Source organism: Lissotriton helveticus, chromosome 11 (genome assembly GCF_964261635.1).
Source record: "Lissotriton helveticus chromosome 11, aLisHel1.1, whole genome shotgun sequence".
In the NCBI taxonomy this organism is placed as follows: domain Eukaryota; kingdom Metazoa; phylum Chordata; class Amphibia; order Caudata; family Salamandridae; genus Lissotriton; species Lissotriton helveticus.
The window spans coordinates 1090592643-1090618460 of NC_136072.1; the positions used below are offsets into that span (position 1 = coordinate 1090592643).

At 45.8% G+C, this 25818-nt stretch overlaps 1 protein-coding gene across 2 annotated transcripts in view; it reads left to right on the plus strand.

Annotated features, from left to right (window-relative positions):
- LIMK2 (LIM domain kinase 2) overlaps window positions 1-25818 on the plus strand; it is a 313781-nt gene that overhangs the window by 86277 nt on the left and 201686 nt on the right. Inside the window, exon 1 of one of the 2 annotated variants that reach the window (XM_078667710.1) lies at window positions 21131-21741. The exons of the other annotated variant lie outside the window; for it this stretch is intronic. Within the exon in view, the coding sequence (XP_078523836.1) occupies window positions 21689-21741 (53 nt within the window). The 5' untranslated portion in view covers window positions 21131-21688. Of the gene's footprint in view, window positions 1-21130; window positions 21742-25818 lie in introns of those variants that run through there. 2 annotated transcript variants of the gene reach the window in all.

Consider the following 25818-nt stretch of genomic DNA (forward strand, 5'->3'; position numbering starts at 1 on the left):
TACTGGGAGTGGCGCATTTATACTATTCCATGCCATAATCTCGGTCTTTGTGGCATTAATTTCCTAGCCTGAGATATTGCCGAATTTTTGTGCCAAATTAATAACTGATGGGAACGTTGTGTTAATGTCCGATGTTGAGATCATCAGCATATAAGGCTACTTTTTTTTCCCGATCTCTATATCTAAATGGAGCAATGTTGATATCTTCGCGGATCGATTGAGCGAAAGGCTCCATATAGATATCAAAAAGTAGGGGTGAAAGTGGACAGCCCTGTCGGGTACCTCTTGTGATGGTAAAAGGCTCAGATAGTCCGCCGTTAACCAAAACCGAGGCTGAAGGTTCATGATATAATAATTCCACAGCCCGGCAAAAAGCCCGCCCCACCCCAAAAGCCCGCCCCACCCCAAGGCCCCCGACAGGTATTTCCAATTGACCCTGTCGAAAGCCTTGGCGGCATCGAAGGTAAGAATAGCTAAGGGCTGTAATGAATTAGTTGCCATGTCAATTGCGCCTATCAAGTCATAAATTAACTCGTAGAGTTGGCGGCCCTTAACAAAGCCCTTTTGGTTTGGATGTAATACTGAAGGAGCTACTTGTCCCAAACGTTTGGCTAGTATAGATGCAAAGATTTTATAATCAGCGTTTAAGACTGAAGTTGGGCGATATGATCCACAGGCGGTGGCATCTTTACCTGGTTTCAATATTAACGTAATGGAAGCTTTGCTCCATGATGAGGGAGGTAAATCTCCTTCTACCAGTATTTGGTTAAATAGCGTGGTGAGAAAAGGCGCAATATCTGCTGCAATATATTTGTATAACTCAGCCGGAAGGCCATCCGGGCCCGCCGCCTTGCCAGATTTACTATTTAATATAGCAAATGCTACCTCCTCAACCAGGATTGGGGTATCCAATGTAGTTGCCTGTTCTTTAGAGAGTACTGGTAAGGAAATTTTGTTGAGCCAATTTGCTACATCGATAGAGGTGATGTTGTTATCTTCTCTATAAATAGCCTGAAAAAAATCTTTGAAAACTGACCTTATTTCTGCGTCCGAAGATGCTGTACCAGAATCAGAGATTATAGAGCTGATGTTATTGCGTGTTTGATCTGTTCTAGATTTCCAGGCTAATAATTTGCCTGCACCTTCCCCAAATTCAAAATTGGCTAGTTTACTAGCTTCCCACTTCTGCAATATACGCTGATTCAATACAGAAGCTTTGTTAACTGCTCCTGTTTTGCATGTATAACATGATCTGGGCAATGATTTAAGTTTTCTAAATCTGATTGAGCTTTTAATATGTTGGCCTCTATTAGTGTAACCTCTTTGGTGTATCGTTTCTTACGAAACGAAGTTTTATTTTTAACGATCCCTCTCAGAGAGCATTTAAAGGCGTCCCATACTAAACTAGAGCGCGCCGACCCAATGTTGATTTTAAAGAATTCTTGCGTCTCCACCTTAACATATTCCAGATCCTCAGAATGTTGGGTTTTTGGGTTGTTGCTGGCATTTGTAAGAAGCATAAGGCCCACACAGGCTCGCATGGACACATTGATCCGACCCTGGAATGAGGCGCCGCAGGGGAAGTTATTGAGAGGGAGGGCATAATTTCCAGTTGTTGCAATTGTTCAATTGTATTATATGCACTGCCGATAAAAATAATAAAACAAATTTGATCCAAAAAAAACATATCCCTACTAGGTTTGGGAATCCCCGGTGCCTGCTGTTGTAGAATTAGCACAGGCTTTCAGTCTGTAATGGTGGTCAACGGGTGCACAATTACTGGGCCTCTGGTTTCTTAGGTTCTTCTGTTCTATGGTGTATTCACTCTTAGCTCGTCAGTAATTCCTTGACCTCCTTTGTGCCGGTGGCTATAGATACACTACTTGCCATTAAGCCACTGGCACTCTACTTTCCTGTGGGTCGCTAGTACAAGTGGGTCTTGCATACAGGCACGGTATTAAACTTGATGGACTACTGACTTTCCTAGAGTCCTTTGCCTACTGGCACATGTGGGCCCTTTGGCCGTTTGCTACATGCACACTAACGCCCCTGTAGATGACTGCTGCAGGCAGTCTACTAACCTGGGACCAATAGATACTCGTTACTTTCTCTGTAAGATTACTACTGGCAGTCTACTAGAACTTATCTAGTAGATACTGATGTGCTTTCTACTACTGGCAAATTAATGCATACTTTTGTTCTGGAACAAATTGCTACATATTGGCCTGCATGAGGCCAGCTGTTACACACCTGATCACAACTTCGGCCAAGCTATCTCCGAGTGACTGAATTGAACTATTAGAAGCTGTTGCAGAAATACACAGTGCAAACAAGAACCGTGCTGTATAGTTGTGACTTCCTTTTAAACTTGATTAAGCTCTCAATTTGAAAATCCCACTTGAAGACTGCAGTTATATTCTTGATTTACAGACTAACATAAAATAATTCATGTCAAGCAGGGTGCGTCAAAACAAGGCTCAAACGCCAGCTTATTGAAATCTATGAAAGTTGGTTCTCTTCCCTTGCTGCTATGATGTTAAGACTTTGTTTCTTGTCTTTCCTTTCTCCACAACATCGCTGTACAGTGCTTGATAAACTAAATGTAAATAAAGCAAATTTAGGAAAGTAGAATGTGATTTCTGGACCCAAACAGCATACACAGTATAATATAAATACACCCTGTCAAATTCAATGTAGAAGAAGATATTTTATATTTATATTTTATATTAGAACATTAAAGTCCTGTACAATTTAAAAAGAACATGCTGAGAGGATGATGGCTCTACAATCAAGAAATACATGATGTTTACACTTTTATAATCCTATTCCCTACTATACATCCTGACGCTGTGCTATAAATCTGTTTCCTGTCAGTGTCAACAATAAATATTGTAGTATATGGGATTAATTAAACATTCATCAAAAAATATATATACAGATTCTTATTTCATTTTATGGAAAATACATTAATTTCTGGCATGGCTCTGGAGATTGTGAATCTTACGCGTGTTTCGGCTGTACGCCTTCATTAGGAGCCATGTACATAGGTCACGAAAACCTCTATAAGAGCTGGACAAGAAAAAGGTTTAAAAGATTTTTGTGGCGATTGTCGTTGTCCAAGATGGGTCACTTATTGGTCCATAGAAAGTAAACATGTCCGGGTTCATCAACTGATGTGTCAGACCCCAATATCGAAGGACAGCGACTCATCGATACACTGATGATGACGGCATTCAAAGTATTTGCCTTTGTTATGATGATTATGAAACGACGGCACTTAGAAAGTCCCAAAAACTCTGTAATGGTTCAGGAGTCTATGTGAGAGATCTGTTTACAGGGACCGTATTATAAAATAAGTCCTGCTGAAATTACAGGGGTCTGCCTGCTCTCAGTCACGAGGCTGGAAATGGAATGCCTGTCATCCTAGACGCCGTCTGTAAAGGATTACCTTCATCATAATATGGTCCCTGTACCGGTATAATTCCTTAATGTACACAGACCCTCAGTGTGATTCTAGACAAAAACTATGAGACCATGCATTTTATACCCCCTCTGTCGGTCTTGCTATTTGTACAACAGGCTTACCCCTATCCTCAGACCAGATCAACCACGCTAGCAGCCTCCCCACTCGCCCACCCTCTGCTTGCACTGAGGCAAGGTGATCCCGTCAATGATTGTAATGAAGCTTTTCTGATACCCCTAAATATTTTTTGTGTTCATTTCGAAAGGCCCCCCGGGCCTCCGGGGGCACTGGGGTTTCCTTCTCCAGCCGCCAGATGGCGACCTCTATGGTACACAATTCTGCCCACAGTAGGCGGGCAACTCCCAAACATTAACCCAGGCAGTGTCACTGCATGACAACTTTAAAGGCATCCCATTTGACGTGGGTATGCGAAACCATGAGTGCATTTGCATCAGAGTAATTCGCCGTCTGTTCCTGGAGGAGGTCATAAAATGTGGTCTTATATAGGAAGCCAAGCTTATGTCTCCAGGTGGGGATAGATGATCTACCTCTACCTCACAAGAGCTCCCCTTGCAGTGGCTTGTGATCTGACAGGGCGCATCCAAGGTACTCTGTCCGGTTCGCCGGAGCATCCAGGTTTGAGGAGCCCAACACCTGATCAAGTCGGACGTGCACCAGTGAGTAAAAAGAGTACCTGTTTCGACCCTGCTTCCAGTCCAGCCAAATGTCTCTTAAAATTCAGCTATGCATCCAGTCTCAAAAACCCAGCGCTAGTGTCACCTGTGATTCACCTGGGGGTGGGGGGAGCAGGTATGTCCAGGGTGATATCTGGTGTACAGTTGTTGTTGCACTCTAGGAGCCTCGATAGATTAGGTGTGACAGATAGACCGCGGGATAAGTCAGTCAGTCGGCAACATTTGCCCCACATTGGGGCCATAAATACTCCCTATAAGCACTCAAAGGCCATTGAGCCTCCCCACCACAATAGATTATCAGCCTCTCTCATCAATATACCTTTTTTCCACGTCCAGGGGACCCCTGATCGAACCTCTATCAGAGCTCCACTGGAAAAGGCCTAGTAGCTTGTTGCATAAACCTGGCCTCTCCATCGCCTCTGGAGTCTAGACACCTCTGCTCAGATGGGCTCCTGGAGCAAGGCAGCGTCCACGTTTCTGCGCTTCAGATATGTCCGTACCGTGCACCATTTGTTCGTGGGTCTTTTATCCAACCCAAGGCAGCTGGGATGCTCACCGCTGCTGACTGCCCTCTTGGGCTCCACTCAGTCGCCTGAACTGACCTTGTCCCTCTGTTCCGCTCGGCCGTGCTAGAGAATACTCCACCTCCGCATATGCCCAGAGGATTGGGCTGTGGAGTGGGGAATTAAACACCGGTAATGAACCTCTGTCCTTCTGTGCCAGTGCCGGACCGCAGCATCCTGCGCCTGTGATGCACCTTGGCCTTGCATCACCATGTGCTACGTACAGTATGGCAATGGTGGCAAAGTCCCTGGTGCATGCATGGTAAATGGGTTCCTGCCCACTGGCTGACCGGAAACATACATGAATGACCTCCTATTACCTCTAGGCCGTCGTGCCACTGCACTTGCTGCAATATTGATAGTTAAGCTCCTAATGAGGGGACCCTTTTCCTAGACTTCCAAGCTATTGTCCAAGTCTGAGACCTAGGGTGGGGGCACCCTCCCCATGACCTCAAAGCGCTAGACCATGGCTTTCCCCGTATTAATATAAGACTGGCCTATGAATATCATTTAGGAAATTTAAAGCACCCTTCCTAGAGACCACCCCCTTCACAACTCCTGCCCCCCCCCCATCCCATTTTGATGCAAGGGCCACCACCAGACACCCATGCCTCTGTTTAACAATGTGTCCAGTTCTGCGCTTTTAGGTCTCGCCTAGGCAGCTTTTTGAGACATGCTGTATTCAGGTATGGACTTGAAGCTCTGCCTGCTTTCTGCCCATCTTTTTAGTTGTCTCCTGTCCTTTGTGAATGGTGGTTTTTCATTGGTCAATAGGCGTTGTAGTCCCTCCTTAGTACCGCCTTGTCTCATCTTGTAACCTCCCACAAGGACTGGCCCTCTTACATGTGTTGTTACCCGGTACCTTTTAATTACAGCCTCCAGCACTATTTTCTTAAATTGTTTTCTCCTGCCTGCATCTGCAGGTGGCATAGGAATGCTGTCTGGTCGCACAGCTGCTCCCCCTGACTTTCGATTTCCAGTGCTGATTGAAAACAGGACTGTAAAACTTGTGCAGCGCCCGCTTTCATGTTTCATTTTATTAGTTTTCTGTTACTGATTTAGTTGAGAAGCAAATAATGCTCTCTGGACACTTTAGCCTTCCATGTTTAAAACACACATAAAGCTACCCAACAACAAACAGATGTGCTTACCAAACTCCTTGACACGCTAAACAGATGCTTAATTTACTTCTCCTCTTTCTGCTTTATTGTTCCCAGAACTGCACGAGAACAAATTGTCATCAAATAAATAATTGAGAAATAGATTTGAAGGAAACAGAGTTACTTGAAAACGTATCAGTGCCTGTGACTGGCATTGCCCTGGTGAGATGTTATTCATGCATTTTACTTTCCTCCTCAGAAGCTGCTTTGGGTACCTTTCTATATCTGTTTTCAATAGGTCGAGCCTGGGCTGCGCATGCGCTGTGAGGCATGCTGTATTTGAGTATGGACCTGAAGCTCCGCCCACATTTTGCCCATATTTTTCATTGGCTTTGTCATTGTCCTTTGTAAATGCTGGCTTCTGATTAGTTAATAGGCTTGTTAGTCCCTCTTTAGTACTGCCTTATCTTCATTTGTAACCTCATATGAGGACTGGCCCTTTTACTTCTGTTGCTACACAGTATGTCTTATTTAGTCTGTAAGCACTATTTTCTTTGAGTTTCTCCTACTGCAGGCACGACATGCTTTCCTGCAACATTCAGTACGCCATGAGCGCTTTCGCTTTCCAAGCAGCCCGGGGCAATGGCGGCCACGTCTTGGAAGTGAAATAGGTCTCGCATTTACAAAAGTTTGAGCTATTGGCATTGTAAATGAGACTGCCTTTTATTTATGTGTTAATTATCAAACCAGATAAATACAAGGCATTGTCATTTACAATGCAAATAGCTTAAACTCTCGCAAATGCGAGACCTATTGTATTGCAAATTCTTGTCTAGCCATCATCCACAAGTCCACCCTCAAGGTCGCCACCCACGCAGACGACACCCTCAACTCCGCCGAACACCTGCACTTCCGGATCGACACTGACCCCACCACCACCCTCCGAGGAACACTCATCTACAGACCACTCGGACCCCGAGCACAATTCAGTGACTCCTTTGCTGACCGCGCCAGCACCCACTCACTTGCCTCCACGGACTACATCCTACTCGGGGACCTGAATTTCCACCTCGAGAACAACGCCAACTCCGTCACCCTGATCGACAACCTCGCCAACCTCGGCCTCAGACAACTCGTCACCGCACCCACCCACGCCGCTGGCCACACACTGGACCCTATCTTCTCCACAGGCACCCACGTCGCCTTCAACCACACCACCGAACTCCACTGGACCGACCACCGCTGCATCCATTTCACCTTCAACAAACCAACCACGCACCACCGCACCCAACAGCTGCCTCGCCGCTGCTGGAGCAAAGTCACCGAAGACCAGCTGATCACCACCCTCGCCCAGAACCCACCCACCGACCCCACCAACCCAGACGCCGTAGCCCCCAACCTCAGGCAGTGGATCGACGACTGCGCCAACACCCTCGCCCCACTCAAGAAACCCTCCAACAACCATGCCAGCAAGTGAGCCACCTGGTTCACCGATGAGCTGCAGACCTCCAAACGCGCCTGTCGGAAACTGGAGAAGATATGGCTCCACGAACGTACTCCGGACAACCACGCAGCCCACAAGGACGCCACTCTCAGACATCACCACCTCATCAGATTAGCCAAGAGATCCTCCTTCAAAGACCGCCTGGATAACAACGCACACAACAGCAAAGAGCTCTTCAGCATCGTAAAGGAACTCTCCAACCCCAGCGCAAACGCCAACTACATACCGCCCTCACAAGAACTGTGCAACTCACTAGCCTTCTTCTTCCACCGCAAGATCGCTGACATCCATGACAGCCTTAACACTATGACCGCACCGACTACGCCAGACTCCACCCCCCCCCCCCCCCTGTGAACACCACCAGCGCCAACCGCCTGACCTCTTGGTCCAACGACGACGAGGCACGCAAGGTCATGAACTCCATCCACTCAGGATCTCCGTCAGACCCGTGCCCACACCACGTATTCAACAAAGCAGACGCGGCCATCGCACCCAAACTACGGAAGGTCATCAACATCTCCTTCGAAACAGCGACATTCCCGGAAAGCTGGAAACACACCGAAATAAACGCCCTCCTCAAGAAACCCAAGGTGGACCCCAAGGATCTCAAGAACTTCAGGCCATCTCCCTGCTCCCGGCGAAGGTCATCAAGAAAATCGTCAACATGCAACTGGCCCGCCACCTGGAAGACAACAACATCTTGGACCCGTCCCAGTCCGGGTTCAGACGAAACCACAGCACCGAGACAGCCCTCACCGCCGCCACAGATGACATCAGGTGCCAACTAGACAACGGTGAAACATCAGCCCTCATCCTCCTGGACCTGTCAGCCGCCTTCGACACGGTCTGCCATCGCCCTCTAAAAACATGCCTCCTAGAAGCTGGAATCCAAGAGAAGGCCCTAGACTGGACCACGTCCTTCCTCTCCGGCAGAACCCAGAGCGTCCACCTTCTGCCCTTTCAATCCGAGGCCATGGACATCATCTGCGGCGTCCCCCAGGGCACATCCCTCAGCTGTTTAACATCTACATGGCCTCCCTCGCACAAGTGGCCCGCCAACACTACCTTAACATCCTCTCCTACGCCGACGACACCCAGCTCATCCTCTCTCTCACCAAGGACCCGCACACCGCCATAACCAACCTCCATGAGGAAATGAAGGCCGTCGCCGACTGGATGAAGAACAGCCGACTGAAGCTAAACTCGGACAAGACGGAGGTACTCCTCCTCGGCCCCACCCCCTCAGCCTGGGACGACTCCTGGTGGCCGACCACACTGGGAACTGCACCGACGCCCACCGACCATGCACGCAACCTAGGATTCATCCTCGACTCCTCCCTTTCCATGTCTAAACAGGTCAACGCTGTCTCCTCCTCCTGCTACAACACCCTCCGCAGGATCTACAAGTGGATCCCGACCAAAACAAAAAGAACGGTGACACAGGCCCTCGTCAGCAGCAGACTGGACTACAGCAACGCACTCTATGCAGGAATCCCAGGAAATACATACGACTACTACAACGCATCCAAAACACCTCCCCCCGACTGATCGTCAACGACCCCCGCCGCAGCCACATCACCCCCAACTTGAGAGACCTACACTGGCTCCCAGTCGACAAGAGGATCACCTTCAAGCTCCTCACCCACGCACACAAGGCACTCCACAACACCGGACCAGCCTACCTGAACAGCAGACTCAACTTCTACTCCCCCACCCGACAGCTCCGCTTCGCCCTCGCTGCTGTCCCCCGCATCCAACGAACGACCTCCGGCGGCAGATCCTTCTCCCACCTCGCCGCCAAGACCTGGAATACCCTCCCTACCCACCTACGGCAGACCCAAGACCTGCTCACCTTCAGAAGGCTCCTCAAGACTTGGCTCTTCGAGCAGTAGCAGCTCCCCCTCCTCCAGCGCCTTGAGACCCTCACGGGTGACTAGCACGCTTTTCAAGTACTCTGATTGATTGATTCATTCATTCATTCATTGTCTTGTTTTGCAGCTGGGTGGGGAGCGTAAATTCGGCAGCGGGTTGTCCTTGCTCTGGTGCACATGCCATGCTGTCTCAGTAGAGACCCACCCTCCTCCCGGAGTCACTTCTTGCTGGTTGCCAAACAGACAAGTTCTGTCCAAGCCACCTCGTATGCCTTAACGCTCAAAACAGCCCCCCTCCGCGCCGGACTTTAAAAGTGCTTCCTTTCACTTTGAAAGAACGGTCTTAGTGGCACGAATGCAAGTTATGCCATGTTCTGTGTTCATCTTTTTTTCATTCTGGCAGTGCATCACTTCTGAAATATCATTCAATTCTGCAGCAGTCTTCTTCCTTGTTTAACGGCGCTTACAAAGTCATTGTGGCCTGACTATGAACATGCAGTCAGAGCTAAGCACCATTAAATTGTATTTTACCATTAAATCGTTTTCAGGCTGTGGTTCATCCTCTGCCTCCAGCTCCTCTTATTGTGTATGTAAGTAGGCATCATCCATTCGGAGTGGAAAGGTAAAGTGGAAAGCCATCTAGTTTTGCATAATCTTAGTTCCTAATCCAGCAGTCGGAAATGGGCGACATCCTGTGAAAATAATCTTCAGGCAACAGGGCATTGCCCATTTGTAGTTGGTACTTTATCAGACAGCCAAGAGCATGGCTGTTTGTTGTCTCACCCATTGTGACAGACAGTGCAGAGCCAGCACAAGAGTCGGTCACTAAGTGGCATATGTGGCAGAGCTGAGTGGTTATTGGCCATGTTTCAGGTCTGTCAGTCGCACTGCGTCTGACAGGGATGGCAGTGCCTTTAAAGCATGTCAATAATGCCACTCTGGAGTGTTTTAAGCCAACCAGTGCAGGGGACGGAGTGCTGGGAGCCACGCTGAGCTGGCCAAGTGAAGGAGCAAAGGGGTGGAGGTAATTACATGTTTATTGCTTCTGCAGCACCACGTCGGCATTAGCGCAGCACCAACTCAACATCAGGGCAGCCCGATGCTGGCAATCTTCCCCCCTATTTCAGCCTCTGCTTCCTTAGGGCTTATGGGCACGCTTAAAACTGGATCGCCCTTGGACCCCTGCCCGGCTAAGTTTCTATCAAAAATAGCGGAAGCTTTAAATCCACTGGTCAATCCACTTTTGAACCTCTCGTTGAGCCAGGGTCTGGTTCCGCAAGCATGGAAGCAGGCAATGGTCATCCCCCTGCTGAAGAAGCCTGGTCTCGACCCTGCGGCATTGGTCAATTATAGACTGATCTCTCTCTTGCCAGCCCTTATGAAAATCCTGGAGAAGCACATACAAACGGTGCTCTCCAATTTTCTGGAATCGCACGAGATTCTGCATGCCACTCAATCGGGCTTTCGTCCAAACCTCAGTACAGAGACAGCGCTCCTGAAGGTGTCGGAAGACATTAAAGGGGTACTGGACTCTGGGGGCAAGGCCATGCTGGTCATGTTGGACTTGTCGGCGGCCTTTGACACCGTTCCCCATGAGGGCCTCCTCTCTAGACTCTATGAGATTGGCCTAAGGGGGACGGTGCTCAGCTGGTTTTCATCATTTCTAGCTGACCGCCGACAAACGGTCTGGGTCTCCCCGGACTCTGCTGTCATGCCGCCATTGGGTGTCGGGGTCCCGCAGGGCTCTATTTTGAGCCCGACCCTCTTTAACATCTTTATGACCCCTCTGGCGGCATTGGCGGAGTCTTTCGGGGCCCGGATCGTGTCCTATGCTGACGACACTCAGCTCCTCTTCTCTTGTAAGAGTGGAGGAGATTTTAATGGAGAGAGCACCCGGGATTGCCTTGAGGCTGTCTTTAGATGGTTTCATCTGAGTGGCCTCAAATGCAATTCTGAGAAGTCTGAAGTTCTCTTCTTCGGGTGTGCGTCGGATCCTGACTGGCAAACTTGGTGGCCTACCAACATGTTTCCACCATCCCGTCCATCTTTAGTTGCTAAGAACTTGGGGGTCAAGATGGACAAGGGCCTGACGATGAGAGCCCAGATCTTGGGGGTGACGGGTACCTGCTTTGGCCTCCTCAAGGTGCTGAGGAAGTTTCTACCCCTTTTATCGGAAGAACATCGGAAACTGACCGTGCAGGCTTTGATCGGGTCCAGGCTGGATTATGCTAACGTCCTCTACCTGGGCCTGCAAGAGTATTTGCTGCAGCGGCTCCAGGTCGCGCAGAACGCTGCGGCTAGAGCCATCTATGGCTTAAATAGGCGAGCCAGTGTTGCGGGTCTCTTGCAGGCCTTACATTGGCTGCCTATCCGCAAGCGGATCATCTTTAAAGCGCTGACTCTGGCTTATAAAGCCCTCCATGCCGGGGGCGCGAAGTACCTCCAAAGGAGACTGGCCTTTTATCATCCGGCCCGCGCTCTCAGATCGGAGTCACAGTTCTTGGCGGTGGTGCCACGTGTGAAAAGAGCTCGCATTGGGGGTCGCTCCTTTGGACTGCTGGCACCACAGCTGTGGAACTCTTTGCCGCTGACACTTCGGGGCGCCACCAGTCTACTTGCTTTTAGGAAGGGTCTAAAGACCTGGTTGTTTACTTTATAGGCTCTGTTCCCTTTTTTTCTGAGCTCCCCTTCTTTGTTTTACTGCTGTGTTATGTTATCTCGTCTTAGGTCTCGCTGCTAAAGCGCCGGGATACTCTTTTTGAGTCGCCGCGCGCTATATAAAAATAAATATAACATAACACAACATAACATCACCTCAGCACCAACTCCGCCTTGCTCGGCCACAGAACCACCAGAGCACTACCAAACATCACAGCACCACCTCTGCATCAGCGCACCACCACTTCAGCAGCAGCTCAATACCACCTCAGCATACGCACAGCACCACCTGAGCACCAGCACAGCATCAACACGCCACCACCTCCGCATCAATTTAGCACCAACGAAGCACCATTCCAGCAACAGCTCAGCACCACCTCAGCATCACCTGAGCATCACCCCTGCACCAGCACACCACCTCAGTATCACTTAGCACCATGTCAGTCCACCCACGGAATATGGCATCTGTTGAATCTCCCCTCGTGTCCGTCTGCTGAGCGTGTTGTAATTCAGGTACTATTTCTCAACCTCCACTTCCACGTTGTTTATGTCCCACCCCCTCCATAACACAGTAAAAAATTATAACAAATGAGCATTCGATCAGCCGGGAAGAAGTTGCCAGCATTGCACGGACAAAACAACTAGAAGACATTTTTATGTTAATACTGTTTAAGGTTGAGCCTAGAGCAGCGCATGCGCTGCTTGCTCGACTTTTAGTAGGGGGGTTTTCAAAGTGCTACCCACCAGCTTTTCCTGGCCTCAAGCTTGCGTTCAGCCACCATCTGCCTTTCTTATCTCTTCCTCCGCATTGCTGGCCTTTACTTAGACTTTCCCGGCCGTGAAAGTGCTTGTTTTGTTAATAAATGTTAATACTTGCGAACATCAAATGAAATAATCGCAGACATACATTAGCCTGCAAGAATTCAGGTGATAGACTTTGACAATAATAGGGTACTCTGCAACTGTCTGCAAACAAGTTTTCTTTAATGTAAGAATGGCCATGGCAAGATGAAAGATGCCCACAAACTACAATCCCACGCTGCTGAAAGCAGGGGTCGGAGAGTGAGGGACGAGCCATCTGAAACATGATGCGATCGGAGTTATTTCATGAGCATCGAGGAGCTGCGCGTCCCATGTGCTAATTATCGCACTCAATAAAATAACATACTGAGGCCTTTGGTTTTTATAAAGTACAGTAATTATCGCCTAGCACAAGTTTTGCCGTAAAATTGCAGCAGAACGTGGATTTTTGTTTTCACTACACTAAAATCTGCATCTCTCCGTATTCATCAAATTAAATAATCGCAGACCTACATTAGCATGCATGAGTTAAGGTAATAGACTTTGACAATAATAGGGTACTCTGCAACTGTCTGCAAACAAGTTTTCTTTAATGTAAGAATGGCCATGACAAGATGAAAGATGCCCACAAACTACAATCCCACGCTGCTGAAAGCAAGGGTCGGAGAGTGAGGGACAAGCCATCTGAAACATGCTGTAATTGGAGTTATTTCATGAGCTTCAAGGGGCCGCGCGTCCCGTGCGATAATTATCGCACTCAATAAAATAACATACGAGGATTTGTTTTTTATAAAGTACAGTAATTATCGCCTAGCACAAGTTTCGCCTTAAAGTTGCAGCAGAACGTGGATTTTTGTGTTCACTGCACTAAAATCTGCATGTCTCGTATTTTCCAGGCATATTTCTACCAATAAATTTCACCAGTTTTGACCTGCCGAAAAGTGTATGTGGATGCTATCACAGCCAATATTCACCAGGTGAAATAAAATCGCCAAAACTCGTAATTTTAATGTATGTATATCAGAATTATAAAGGGCTCTTATAATGAGGCCCTATGTGGGAAGCATGGACTGGGTACTGATATTTTGAAAGAACCACCATTGATGTGCTAGGTACGGGTAAACATGCACATTGTAATCTGCTTCTTTTCAATATGTTGATCTGTTCCATTTCAGACATTGCTAGATCACCGGATTAAACAAACTCTAGAAAGGCCTATAGTTTTATCCACGACCTATATCAATGTGTTTCTGCCCCCTTAGAATGACCATTCTGCACTGCGCTGGATATAAACGTGGCATCCATTCCCTGTTGAGTACGCTGTGCACTCCTCTGCACACATGACAGTCATTTAGTTACTCATTCACTCGCTCAGACATATCGGCCTGTCCCGGGCCACCCATGTACAATCAACCTTGCAGTGACCAGATTGCAATCAATTGCATACATTAGTTGCCACACTGATGTCCTCCTTTAGGAAAAGGTGGCAACTGCAGCTGAAGGAGAGAGTGGGAAAGCACTGGCTTATCTAACTCTTAGTGGTGCCCAACTATGGCCTAAAGGTATCTTGGTCTAATAATTTATGAAAGTCACCACCAATGGATGCTGTCAGCCAGGGCACGAGTCGGGGGTACACGCAGGTACACTGCGTCCCCCCACTCTTTTCACAGGGTAGACGCCGTCCCCCCTGCCAAGAAGTTGGGCCCCACAGACGCCAGTAGTGTATTAGTGAAAGGGAGATGAGTTTTATTCTTCCACAACTTGCTAACAAAGAGGTCGCATCCAGGTCTTTTGAAAGAACCCATCTAAAGACTGAATAAAACCGGATGGGTCCATCTGTGACCCAGATAGTCGCATACGTCATGAAGTCATGACGTCATTTGCATATTGTCTTACTTGGTCAGTCCCCCCACTTCTTTTTGTAGGACTTGTGCCCTGCTGTCAGCACTCTTGCACTGATCAGGCTCCAAGTCAGGTCAGTGGCACTCAGGTAGGTGTTCTCTGGCTGAAGCTCATGCTCATCTGAATTAGCGATGTGCTAAAGTGCATGGTAAACCACTCAGAACGTCACATATTTCTCTTATATTATGGGGAGCTATGCAAAGTTTATTCCCACATCTAGTTAAACAAGCATTGGCATAGCCAATAGGTCTCGCCTTTGAGACCTTATAAGTGTTTAGCCATGCAACGGTTGGAGTTGTTGCACCAAGGATATTGTGCTCCATAACTAAATACTTATAAGGTCCCAAAAGCGAGACCTATTGGCTGTGCCAATGCTTGTTTAAACTGGTGGTTCAGTTGTGTATAATATCTTCTTGGTAATATAGAAAGGTAATCATAATGCTTAACACTTTTTTTTATTATAACTTTTACCGCTGCCACAATGCTCTACTCCCTGGCCTAAGACACTGGCAAAAGCCAATAACTTTGGCTAAACACGTATAAGGTCCCCAAAGAGACATCCATTAGCTATGCCAATGCTTGTTAAAGAATGTTAACAGCTCCCATAAAGCCTGGGATTAGTTGTCCTGGTGAGGTGGCATCACCTGGTGTAGAGTTCTTAGAGTTTCGTAAGTATTCTCAATGTTCACGTGTACTATATTCTAATGTTATGTGTTTCTTCACGCGCGTCTCTTGAAGAGTGTTTTCTTTCAAGAGACGCATTCCTCGTGACACTCCTTACCTGTGGACTTCAACTGTGAGTCTGCGACTTCTTCAGTTGGAGTTTGCTGCGTACGGATGTGCTCCTGTGGTATGCTCTTTAATTAAGGTAATAAACCTTACCTAACAACTTCAACATCGTTTCCTGACATTTATTACCAACAAGAAACAATACTACCTTTACATTTGGCGACGAGGACAATTTTGGTCAAAAAAGAGCACATCACCTACCTTGCACGATCCCGCCTAAACCTCACCGCCTTCTTCAAGACCTCTTCAAGCTCTACTACGAAAAAATCCGCCGCTTTTTGGTCGTCTCATCAGGATTTTGCATAATTTTATGCCTTTCTTCAATTCCTGACGAACCCCGTTGCGCGTCACTCATGACGTGAGCGAGATTGTCATCTCGTCTCGAGCATACGTCATCGCGCATGCGTGCAGGAGCGTAGCTACGCTTGGAGGCCATATTGGATTGTTTTCTGGTTACCATAACAACGATTTACCGATCGTAAGAGTCGGAAAGGAAACAACCTCAATTAACCTTATAAAAGACTTACGGTGAGCGGTTTTGAAAGAATTACATTGAATTTTATGTCTTATAAAGAGTTTTTAAAGGAATAGTCAAACAGTTTTTCAACAAATTTAAAATTTTACAAACCTGACTTTACAATTCTTCATTGGTACTTAATTATAAACAACATGGCCACGAACCAGCAGATAGTTACTTTAAATTATTTTCTACCAGTACCTGGAAAGCCTAAAGAACCTTGGAGACATTGGTTTCAAAACTTTGAAAGTTATTTAATCGCCATAGGAGCTGACGAATACTCTCCTAAGAGGAAACTGGCAATACTTTATAGCAATTTGGGTAAAGAAGGCAGACAAATTTTTAACAATTTACCCAATCCTCTTCCATCTTCTACTGGTGGAGGTGATATTAATGAATACTCCGCTGCAATTTTAAAATTGAAAAGGAAATTCCTTGAACAACCTAGTGTTATACTTGAACGCTTTAATTTCATGAAAAGACGTCAAGAACAGGATGAATCTATTGAAGAATTTATTTCTGCTTTGAGAAACCTCGCTGCTGAGTGCAGTTTTGGAACTTATCTAGAAACTGCTTTAAGAGACCAGTTTGTATATAATTGCTGTCACAAGAAGATTCAAGAGAGAATATTGAGTTGCAGAGACCCTACTTTATCTGAAGTTTTAGAAATAGCTAAGGGTATCGAAAGATCAATTGTATCTTCCAAATGTATTACTGAAGCCAATTCATTTCCTCAACCTGATTTAAATATTAATGCTGTTTATACTAGAAATAAGCCTTTTCAGAAACCATTTCAAAGGAGAACAAATACCTTTTGTTTTCGTTGTGGTTCTAAAGCACACTTAAGTAACAGCCCAATTTGTCCAGCTCAAGGAAAAAAGTGCACTTTTTGTCAAAAAATTGGACATTTTCAATCTGTTTGTCGTAACCGAAAAAGTTCTCAAATTAATAACATATCTTGCTTTACAGGTGAAAACTCTGATGACATTCAATTTATTGACTCTGAAATGAAAAATACTACTATTAATACTATTGAAATCGTTACTCCTAATAGAAATTTGATTGAAAAAGAAATTCTTTCTATTCATTCAGTTTCTATATGTATGGTTAATTCCAATGGTTCAGGACACGCAAAAGATCCGACTTGCTAGGTAATTGTTGATCATTTAACAATCAACATGATGGCGGATTCAGGTGCCCCCGTTACCATTATATCTGAACTACTGTTCAATACTCATTGGTCCTCCAGAATTACTCTTGAACCATTGGATATCATACCAAAAGCATATGCTGGGAAAAGCATTGAAATGTGGGGTTTCTTTATTACTAGTGTAACTTGTTTGGGCAGATGTATACATACAAAAGTCTATGTTGCGACTGATGGGAAATGCATTATTGGGTGGCAAGATCTTGCCAAAATGGGTCTCAAACTTGTCCCTGGATCTGATTGTCCTGTTCAGATAAATGAACAATGTGATGTGTCCTTTGTTAATTTCATTGATGTAGGAATAGTTAACAAAATCATTTCAGATTTCCCTGAAGTCTTTAATGATTCTGTCAGTATGATCAAGAACTATGAGCATCGCATTCGACTCAAACCCAATGCTATCCCAGTAATTCACAAATTGAGAAATGTTCCTCTCAATGTGAGAGATGATTTAAAAAAGATACTATTGAAAATGGTAGATGAGAAGATAATTGAAGCTGTTGATTCATCTTTATGGGTCAGTCCTATCGTGGTCGTTAAAAAAAAAAAGATTCTAGCATCCGTTTGTGTGCCGACCTTCGATCATTAAATCAGAATATTTTAATCGACGATTACCCCTTACCCAGAATTCAAGAACTTCTCACCGGAATTGCTGAGTCCAAATTGTTTACGCTCTTAGATTTAAGGAGTGCATACCACCAAATTCCCCTGACCAAATGTTCATCCGAACTCACCACATTTATTACTCCGTTTGGAGCCTTTAAATATCTGAGACTCCCTTTTGGTTTAGCAAGTGCCGCAAGTGTTTTTCAAAAATGTATGGACAGCGTTTTACGTAATATTAAGGGTGTGCAAGCATATCAAGATGATGTTTTAATCCATTCCAAGAACGTTAATGAACATATTAAGGATGTACGCATTGTACTATCTCGCTTCAGTGAAGTTGGGATCACTCTTGGTAAAAAATAAGTGCAAGTTCTTTGTGGAAGAATTAGACTACTTAGGTCATTCCATTTCCAACATGGGTATCAAACCCAAACTTTCCCTCACTCAGGCCATTCAAAATGTACCCATTCCAAACAACAAAGATACGTTGAGATCATTTCTTGGTCTCACCGAATATTACTCAAGATTTGTCATGAATTATTCTCAATTAGTTCAACCCCTTAGGATTTTAATAAAAAAAGATATCTCATTTTTGTGGAATGATGAGGCAGATTTAGCTTTCAATAACATTAAGAAAGTCATTATAAATTCTCCAGCTCTATCATCCTTTACACCAGGCCTTAAATGTGGCATTTACGTGGACGCTAGTCAGAAAGGTCTAGGTGCTGTTCTTTGTCAATGGAATGGTTCTGTAGAACATACCATTGGTTTTGCATCAAAATCACTCAGCAATGCTGAACATAATTACAGCACCATTGAAAAGGAAGCCCTAGGTTGTGTTTGGGCTGTAGAAAAATTTAAAGTCTACATTTGGGGTTCTCATTTTTTATTATACACTGATCACAAACCTTTAATACATCTCTTAAATGGAAATGGCACTGGTAAAGCCTCTTCGAGGTTAGTGAGAATCCTTTCCAAATTACATGACTTCAATTTCAGTATTCACCACATTGCTGGAGGCAAAAACATGAGAACCGATACTCTTTCAAGGTTACCTTTAGAAAATAATAATGATGTTCTTGGAGATGACATTGAGTGCGTTGTTACTTCCTTGGAGGATTTAATTCTCTCCCCTCTCTCTATTTCCGAGGAGGATTGGTTCAAATATTATGCTGAGGATGAAACTCTTATAACTGTGAAGAATTTAATAATTTCAGGCTGGCCCAGAATTCGTTCTCTTCCTGCTTCTTTGAAGTCCTTTGCACAAGTTTCTGAAGAATTAACAATTGTCAATGGGATCATTTTTAGGGGCGATCGATGTGTTCCACCTTTAATTTTACGCAAAAAATTATTTATTACAGCACATCAAGGTCATTTGGGTGTAGACGGGACCTCACGCAAATTAAAAGAACATTTTTGGTGGCCAGCCATGGAAAGGAATGTTAATGATTGGATTGATGCATGTAGCACTTGCCTAGCTTCTGATAAACATTGGAAATTGCAGAATTTATCATTACATAATGTTCCCATTCCTGATGAACCTTGGGTCAAATTGGCCATTGATTTTTCCGGACCCTTTGAGATTCTTCCTCAATCTCAACGCTACATTGTCTCTGTTGTAGACTATTACTCCAAGTGGTTTGACTTTGATTTTTGTACCAACCCAGATTCTATTTCAGCCATGAGATTCTTACAGAGGATTTTTAGAATGGAAGGACCCCCCAAGGAAATTGTCAGTGACAATGGTTCGCATTTTTGCTCTAATGTTATGGAGGAATTCTTGAAGAAGTTTGATGTCAAACACTTGAGAGTAGCCCTTTATTCCCCCATGTCAAATGGTTTAATTGAACGCATGAACCGATTTTTAAAAGAGGGCATTCAGACTGCTCATTCTTGTAAAGAAAATGTTGAGGTTTTCCTAAGAGAAAAGGTTTGGGCATACTTAGTTACCCCACACTCCACCACTGGCATATCAGCTTTCAGATTACTTAAAAAAAGGAACCCACATGGTACTATTTGTCCCTCCTGGATCAAAAATATGATTTCAGAAAATTCTAGTTGTCTAGCCTGTTCTGACAAATTAATTCTTAAGAGTAATGTTGAGAAACAACAAGCTGTACAAAGACGAAATTTTAATGCCAAAGTTGTTTCTACCCCTGAAATATTTATAGTAGGTGATTGGGTCATGTTTAAGTCCATGGATAGAGTTAAGAAAGGCCTATCTAAGTTTTCACTTCCTACCCAGGTACTTAAAGTGTCAAAAGGTTCTTTATTTTTGGATAAAAGAGGATGGCGAAATAAACGTTCACTTGTTAAGCTAACTTCTGAACAAGCTAAGAGCATCCTCAGAACCAAAAGTGAGAATGGTATTCATTCTTGTTCTTTTCTTGATTTGCCACAGTTGGAACTTCCAGCTTCTAATGATGCTACTTCTTCTTCTCAAGTCACCCAAATTTCTTTTTTTTTTTTATTTCAAATCCTTTTTATTGAGAATTTAGGATAAAACAAAGGAAAAACATTACAGAAAAAGCTTCAATTACATAGATGGATTGATACATGTTATTAAATGACATTTACACATAAGGAAAAGAAACATTCAAATGAAGAAGTTTCACCTTCGCTGGAAGTTTCACTTCCTATTCCTAACAATGTTGAGAATGATGAAACTACTTGTTCATCCACCGTTACTCATGTTTCTAATAGTACTTCTAGAACTCATAGGAACTGCTCCTTTCCCACTCGTTTTAGAGATTATTATTTTAATTAGGTTTTATTTATTATAGTTAAGCTTTCTTTCTGTTCTTTTATTTGGTGAGGAGGGAGGAGATGTAGAGTTCTTAGAGTTTCGTAAGTATTCTCAATGTTCACGTGTACTATATTCTAATGTTATGTGTTTCTTCACGCGCGTCTCTTGAAGAGTGTTTTCTTTCAAGAGACGCATTCCTCGTGACACTCCTTACCTGTGGACTTCAACTGTGAGTCTGCGACTTCTTCAGTTGGAGTTTGCTGCGTACGGATGTGCTCCTGTGGTGTGCTCTTTAATTAAGGTAATAAACCTTACTTAACAACTTCAACATCGTTTCCTGATATTTATTACCAACAAGAAACAATACTACCTTTACACCTGGTGCCTGCAGAGTCCTGGTGCAGTTGTCTCGGATGGCTTGCTGCACTGTGCTGCCTGCCGCGCCCCCTGGTTCCCCCGCAGCGCCTCTCCCACCCCTCGTGGCGCTGGATTGCGGATACCGCACCTTCTCCCAGGTGTTCTCCGGATCTGCCCTAATCCCTCGTCGCCCTTCTCGGGTTGCTCTTGCCCGGAGAGGCCGCGGGTCCTCTCGCAGGGTAAGCCCGGGCTGGGCCGTCTCGCTCGTCGGGTTTGCGGGTGGTATTGTGTTTCCGCAGGTATGTCTCGGCTCTCCCCTCCCTCCTCCGGGTAAGGCCCCTCCTCGCCCGAGGCCCCGCCTCTGTACACGCACCTGAAGAGATGCCCTGGCCCCGGCACACCGCGGGCCCATACCTGCTGTGGCCAGACCTGCGCAGGTAACTTCCCCGAGTTCCCCCGGGGGTTCTAACCTGGGGCAGGTGAGTCTAGCGCGGGCGGGACCTGAATCAGCTGGGACCGAGTCACGTGACATCACCCGAGTGCCGGACCTGGGCTGAGCGAGCGGAGCAGTGGCTGAATCTGGAGCAGGCGAGACCACTGGGTGCCTGACCTGGGACATTTGGCATCCTTGGAGTGGCTCAGTTATCATCAGCGAAGTGCCTGACCCGGGGCAGGTGAGGCCTGGCTGGGCGCGTGACCTGGGGCAGGTGAGCCCAGCCGCCTTGCTGCCCCCGGGCAGGTGAGCCCAGCACGGAGGATGGCCGTATAGCGGATGAGCACAGCAGGAGGCTGCCTGGCCCTGGGCCCGGTGAGATGACCCGGGCGGAGAGCCCGGTGGATGCCATGATGACCCCTGGACCCTGAGGCCGCGGCGGGCGCCATGCCTGCGAGGCGCAGGGACTGCATAGGATGGGCGGACTCTTCACGGTTCCGGCTTACTTCACCTCCAAGGATTCTCTGCGGTAAGCCTTGTTATGACTGCCAGCCCTCGAGCGGTGCAGGGGAGGAGCGCGCGGCCTCGCCCTGGCTCCTTTTCACCACTTGCTACCTGTTGAACGCCGAGTTGTGTGGCTCTTGAGAGTAGCGCCATAGTGCTACGAAGCGATTGCATCTGTTAATGTATGTACGCCGTGCTGTGTGACACCCACATTATCGATAGGAAATGCCTGACTAACTGAAGAATGTGAAGTTTTTATCAGTGTGTAAGATCAAGTGTTGCATATGTGCTGAAATTGTGGTTTCCAGGGGATTCCAGGCCACCAATGGAACACAGCTCCAGTCCTTGGTTTTCATTTAACAAACTAATGTGTTCTGGGACTTGTAGCCCTACTCCATTTCAATTGATACAGCTGACCTCACACACTGATTTACAACACAGGAGCGCAAGGCGAGAGCCTCGTGTTCCTGGTAACATGGAGGGACTTGCCATCCTTGCCCAAGGCCGATCTTCCATCAAAAACAGTGCCTCAGTGCAGGGAGAAACGAGCACAGCAGCATTTCGATGCCCAACTTCTGTACTTACCCAAATTGTGTGATCTGTGGCACACCCTCAGCTGTACCTCGGTTCCCCATTTAGCCAAAATGTGGAGCGCCCACCTGAGACTCCACTCTCAGCGCTGCTGTACAACAACATTCATTCTGAGATGCTGCCTTTTGTTGTTTTCCGTTTATATAGCACACAGTTGTCCATTAGTATGGCATCGCAGCGCTAGTTGTACAGTCCTGATCGGAACTGTACTGACCGTTAAGCCCATCCGCTTTCTGGCAACTTGCCAAGTAGCAAGAAAAGTAGGGGAAAATCACTATTATTGCTTTAGAGATAGTGCCCCCTCACATCAGGCGGGGAGGGAAGGGGGGTGTACCCTAGACAAAGAAACGAGATGGACTTGCTCCTGATATGAGGAAGGCTTCGACCTGCGAGCATAGCAGACAGATGTGTCTCAGGATTCGCGTCTCTGCCCCCAACGTTGGGGAAATAATGCCCCCACGAGCCAGTAACTTGAAAAGTATCTTGACTTCGAGTAGTTCATTAGCGTAAATGTAGAACAGATGTTTCCTAGGGGGTGGCGATTTAATTGTGGATGTTACCCTTATTGCTTGTGGGAAACTGGACCCTCGGGAATATCTCGTTGCTATGAATCATGGGTACTAGAAAACGTTTTTGCAGGGGCCACAACATTTGTTCTGTGGTGTCACCGAGTGCTGCATTTATGCCAGTAGGGTGGTTGTTGTGGGGTGGGGAGTTGGGTCAGGTTGGTGCAGGGGAAGCGAAGCAAGTGCATCAAGTGGTTAAATTGCACACTGTAAAACATCTGGGATCAATCTCGGCCTACCCAATTGACCAACAATTTGTGTGATCCTAGACAATTGTTGTATTTTATGGTCCCTCCTTTTCCTACATTATGACATATCCGAGGACCTTGAAATACGCGACTTCAGGTTATGCGCTGTAAGAAATCATCTCCTGTGCTTAGTTTAAAAATACAACAGTGGCTCCCATACTGTGGTCCGGGGACCCCTGGGGGTCTGCAAAGCCTCCTTAGAGGGTCCACAACTACCTTGAAAATGAAATAATATTAACAGATTAATAAAGTGTATATAAAGAAGCTAAATGTACACCTGTAAAATGTACTGTATATGTGAAGGAATTTGAAATTGGAGACTAAAAATTAAATTGGTATCTTCAGATTGATTTGTGGGAGCAGTGCAGGTGCATCAAATCGAATATAGTATGGATGATTGGCTTCAAATGAATTTAGAAAAGTGATAACCTTCATATTAACATTATTATTTTTTTTACTTGTGTTTGCAAATTAAATAAAATGCGCCATCCTTTGTGTATTTGTTTGAATGTTTTGTTATGTATTGTTTTGTGGTTAAAATCCTCAACAGTGCTTAGGCTGGGGCCCTTGGCTAGCAGTCATGACTCAGTGAGGGGTCCCTGGGCTTTGATAATTATTTGGGGGCGGGGAGGGTCCTGCGTTCTAATAATGATTAATAGGGGATCCCCAGAAGTCAAAAGGTTGAGAAGCACTGAACTACAATGTTGCCAACGTATAAAAGCAACCCGGGCAACCCAGAGGGTACCAATAACGGACTAGCATGAATGTTTATGAATAAATGTTTGAAAAAATCACTTTTAAGAAATACTTCTCAATGCACTGATATAATGTGATGTTCTAAGGTGAAACCGTTCTGCATGTTAATGCAATACATATTTTGACGAGACTATCATATTGTTACACGTTTGTTGCAGAATGTCTTTAAAAATGAAGGTCTTCCCAAAGTTAAGGGTACAGGATACCCTAGTTACTTCCTATCTTTAACCTGTAAATACATGCTTGACTGTTTACTTAAATTCTTTTTATGCTAGTGCTGAGTCGAGCTAATAGCAGCCCAGTGCAGCTGTTGACCAGGGGACCGCATGAAAATGTCAGGAGGGCCGCAAGCGGCTCCAAGGCCGTACTTTGAGTATCACTGCTATGACCAGAGTGGTAAGAGGAGCTGGACTCTCCCACAAGGAGAGGAGCTGACCTCCAGCTGCTTGGAAGATCTCCACATGGTCTAGCTGGCTTGTAGATCCTCGATGGAGGATTTCTCAAAAGATCGCCCATGAGTCTAGCCATCACTGCAGACTGCTCTCCTGGGTAGAGTCTCAGAACCTGAACGTGGCTTAGGTTGTGGAGCTGCAGAGTCTCTTCCTGTTTTCATCTTAGGGGAGCCTGACCACCTCAACACTTTCTGCTGCGCTTCCAGCTACACACAAGTGTTTCCTTCAACCGCTGCCATCGTAGATGTTCTGTTCATAAAACTTTATTCGATTTTTGATCAGCCATAAAAGTCACATTTACACCCAAAGATGCAAAATATTTAAAAACAAGTGAAAGACATGCAACCGACCATGGGCAGCTCCCCAAAATACAAAACCGATCAGCAGTGCATTGCGGGGGCATGAGTTATAGTTGGGTCTACTAACTATAATGGCCAAATTTCTATGGTTTTGTATGAGTGAAATCTCCAACTAACTAAAACGTCCCTGAAACCTATGTTTTTTAGGTGAATTTCTAAGCTTTTTAAATGCTAATTTCTAACTGTAACATCCCTGAAACCTATGGTTTTTCAGTAAATTTCAAAGGTTTTTTAAATGAGAAGGCGGATCTCCGCCCCAGGGGAGGCTGTGACACGCTGTAGGGACGTAGGAGGAAGGCGACGTTTTAAGTGGGAGCCAGCGTGTGGGTGCCAAGGTTATCGCTGTTCTTTGCAGTCAGATGGTGACACGTACGTTTGCTCATCTGTTTCCTCCAGTCAAAGCAACGCTCCCGTCTCGAGTGCCCGCTCCCGGATGTGGGGAATGTAATCTCTTAATAATCTTTTGTATATTTTATATTAATATCGGCTTTCCTCCTGTGTCAACCTGTTGAAGGTTATACTGTCTTATGTACACGGAAAATGCTTAAAATGTGAATGAGGCATTGAAAAGGAAATAAACTTCGTTATTTCTTTCTGCTTTAAGTTATTTTAATATGGCTCTTTCTGCCGCTGTGTTATCAACAAACTGTATCCCTTTGAATTTGGCATGTGATGTGATTATTGCACAACACAGAGCCTGTGCAGCAGAAAGGGTCCGTAAGAAAAGGTTTTTAAAACTGAGCCTTGATTGGCTCTCCATATCCCTCCCTCCTTTCTGACCCCGATATCCCTCTGACCTCCGCTCTGACCTCCACGTCCCTCCTCTCTGACCTCCACGTCCCTCCTCTCTGACCTCCACGTCCCTCCTATCTGACCTCCACGTCCCTCCTATCTGACCTCCACGTCCCTCCTCTCTAACCTCCACGTCCCTCCTCTCTAACCTCCACGTCCCTCCTCTCTAACCTCCACGTCCCTCCTCTCTAACCTCCACGTCCCTCCTCTCTGACCTCCATATCCCTCCCTCCGCTATGGCCTCCATATCCCTCCCTCCTGTCTGACTTCCTTATCCCTCCCTCCTGTCTGACTTCCTTATCCCTCCCTCCTGTCTGACTTCCTTATCCCTCATCTCT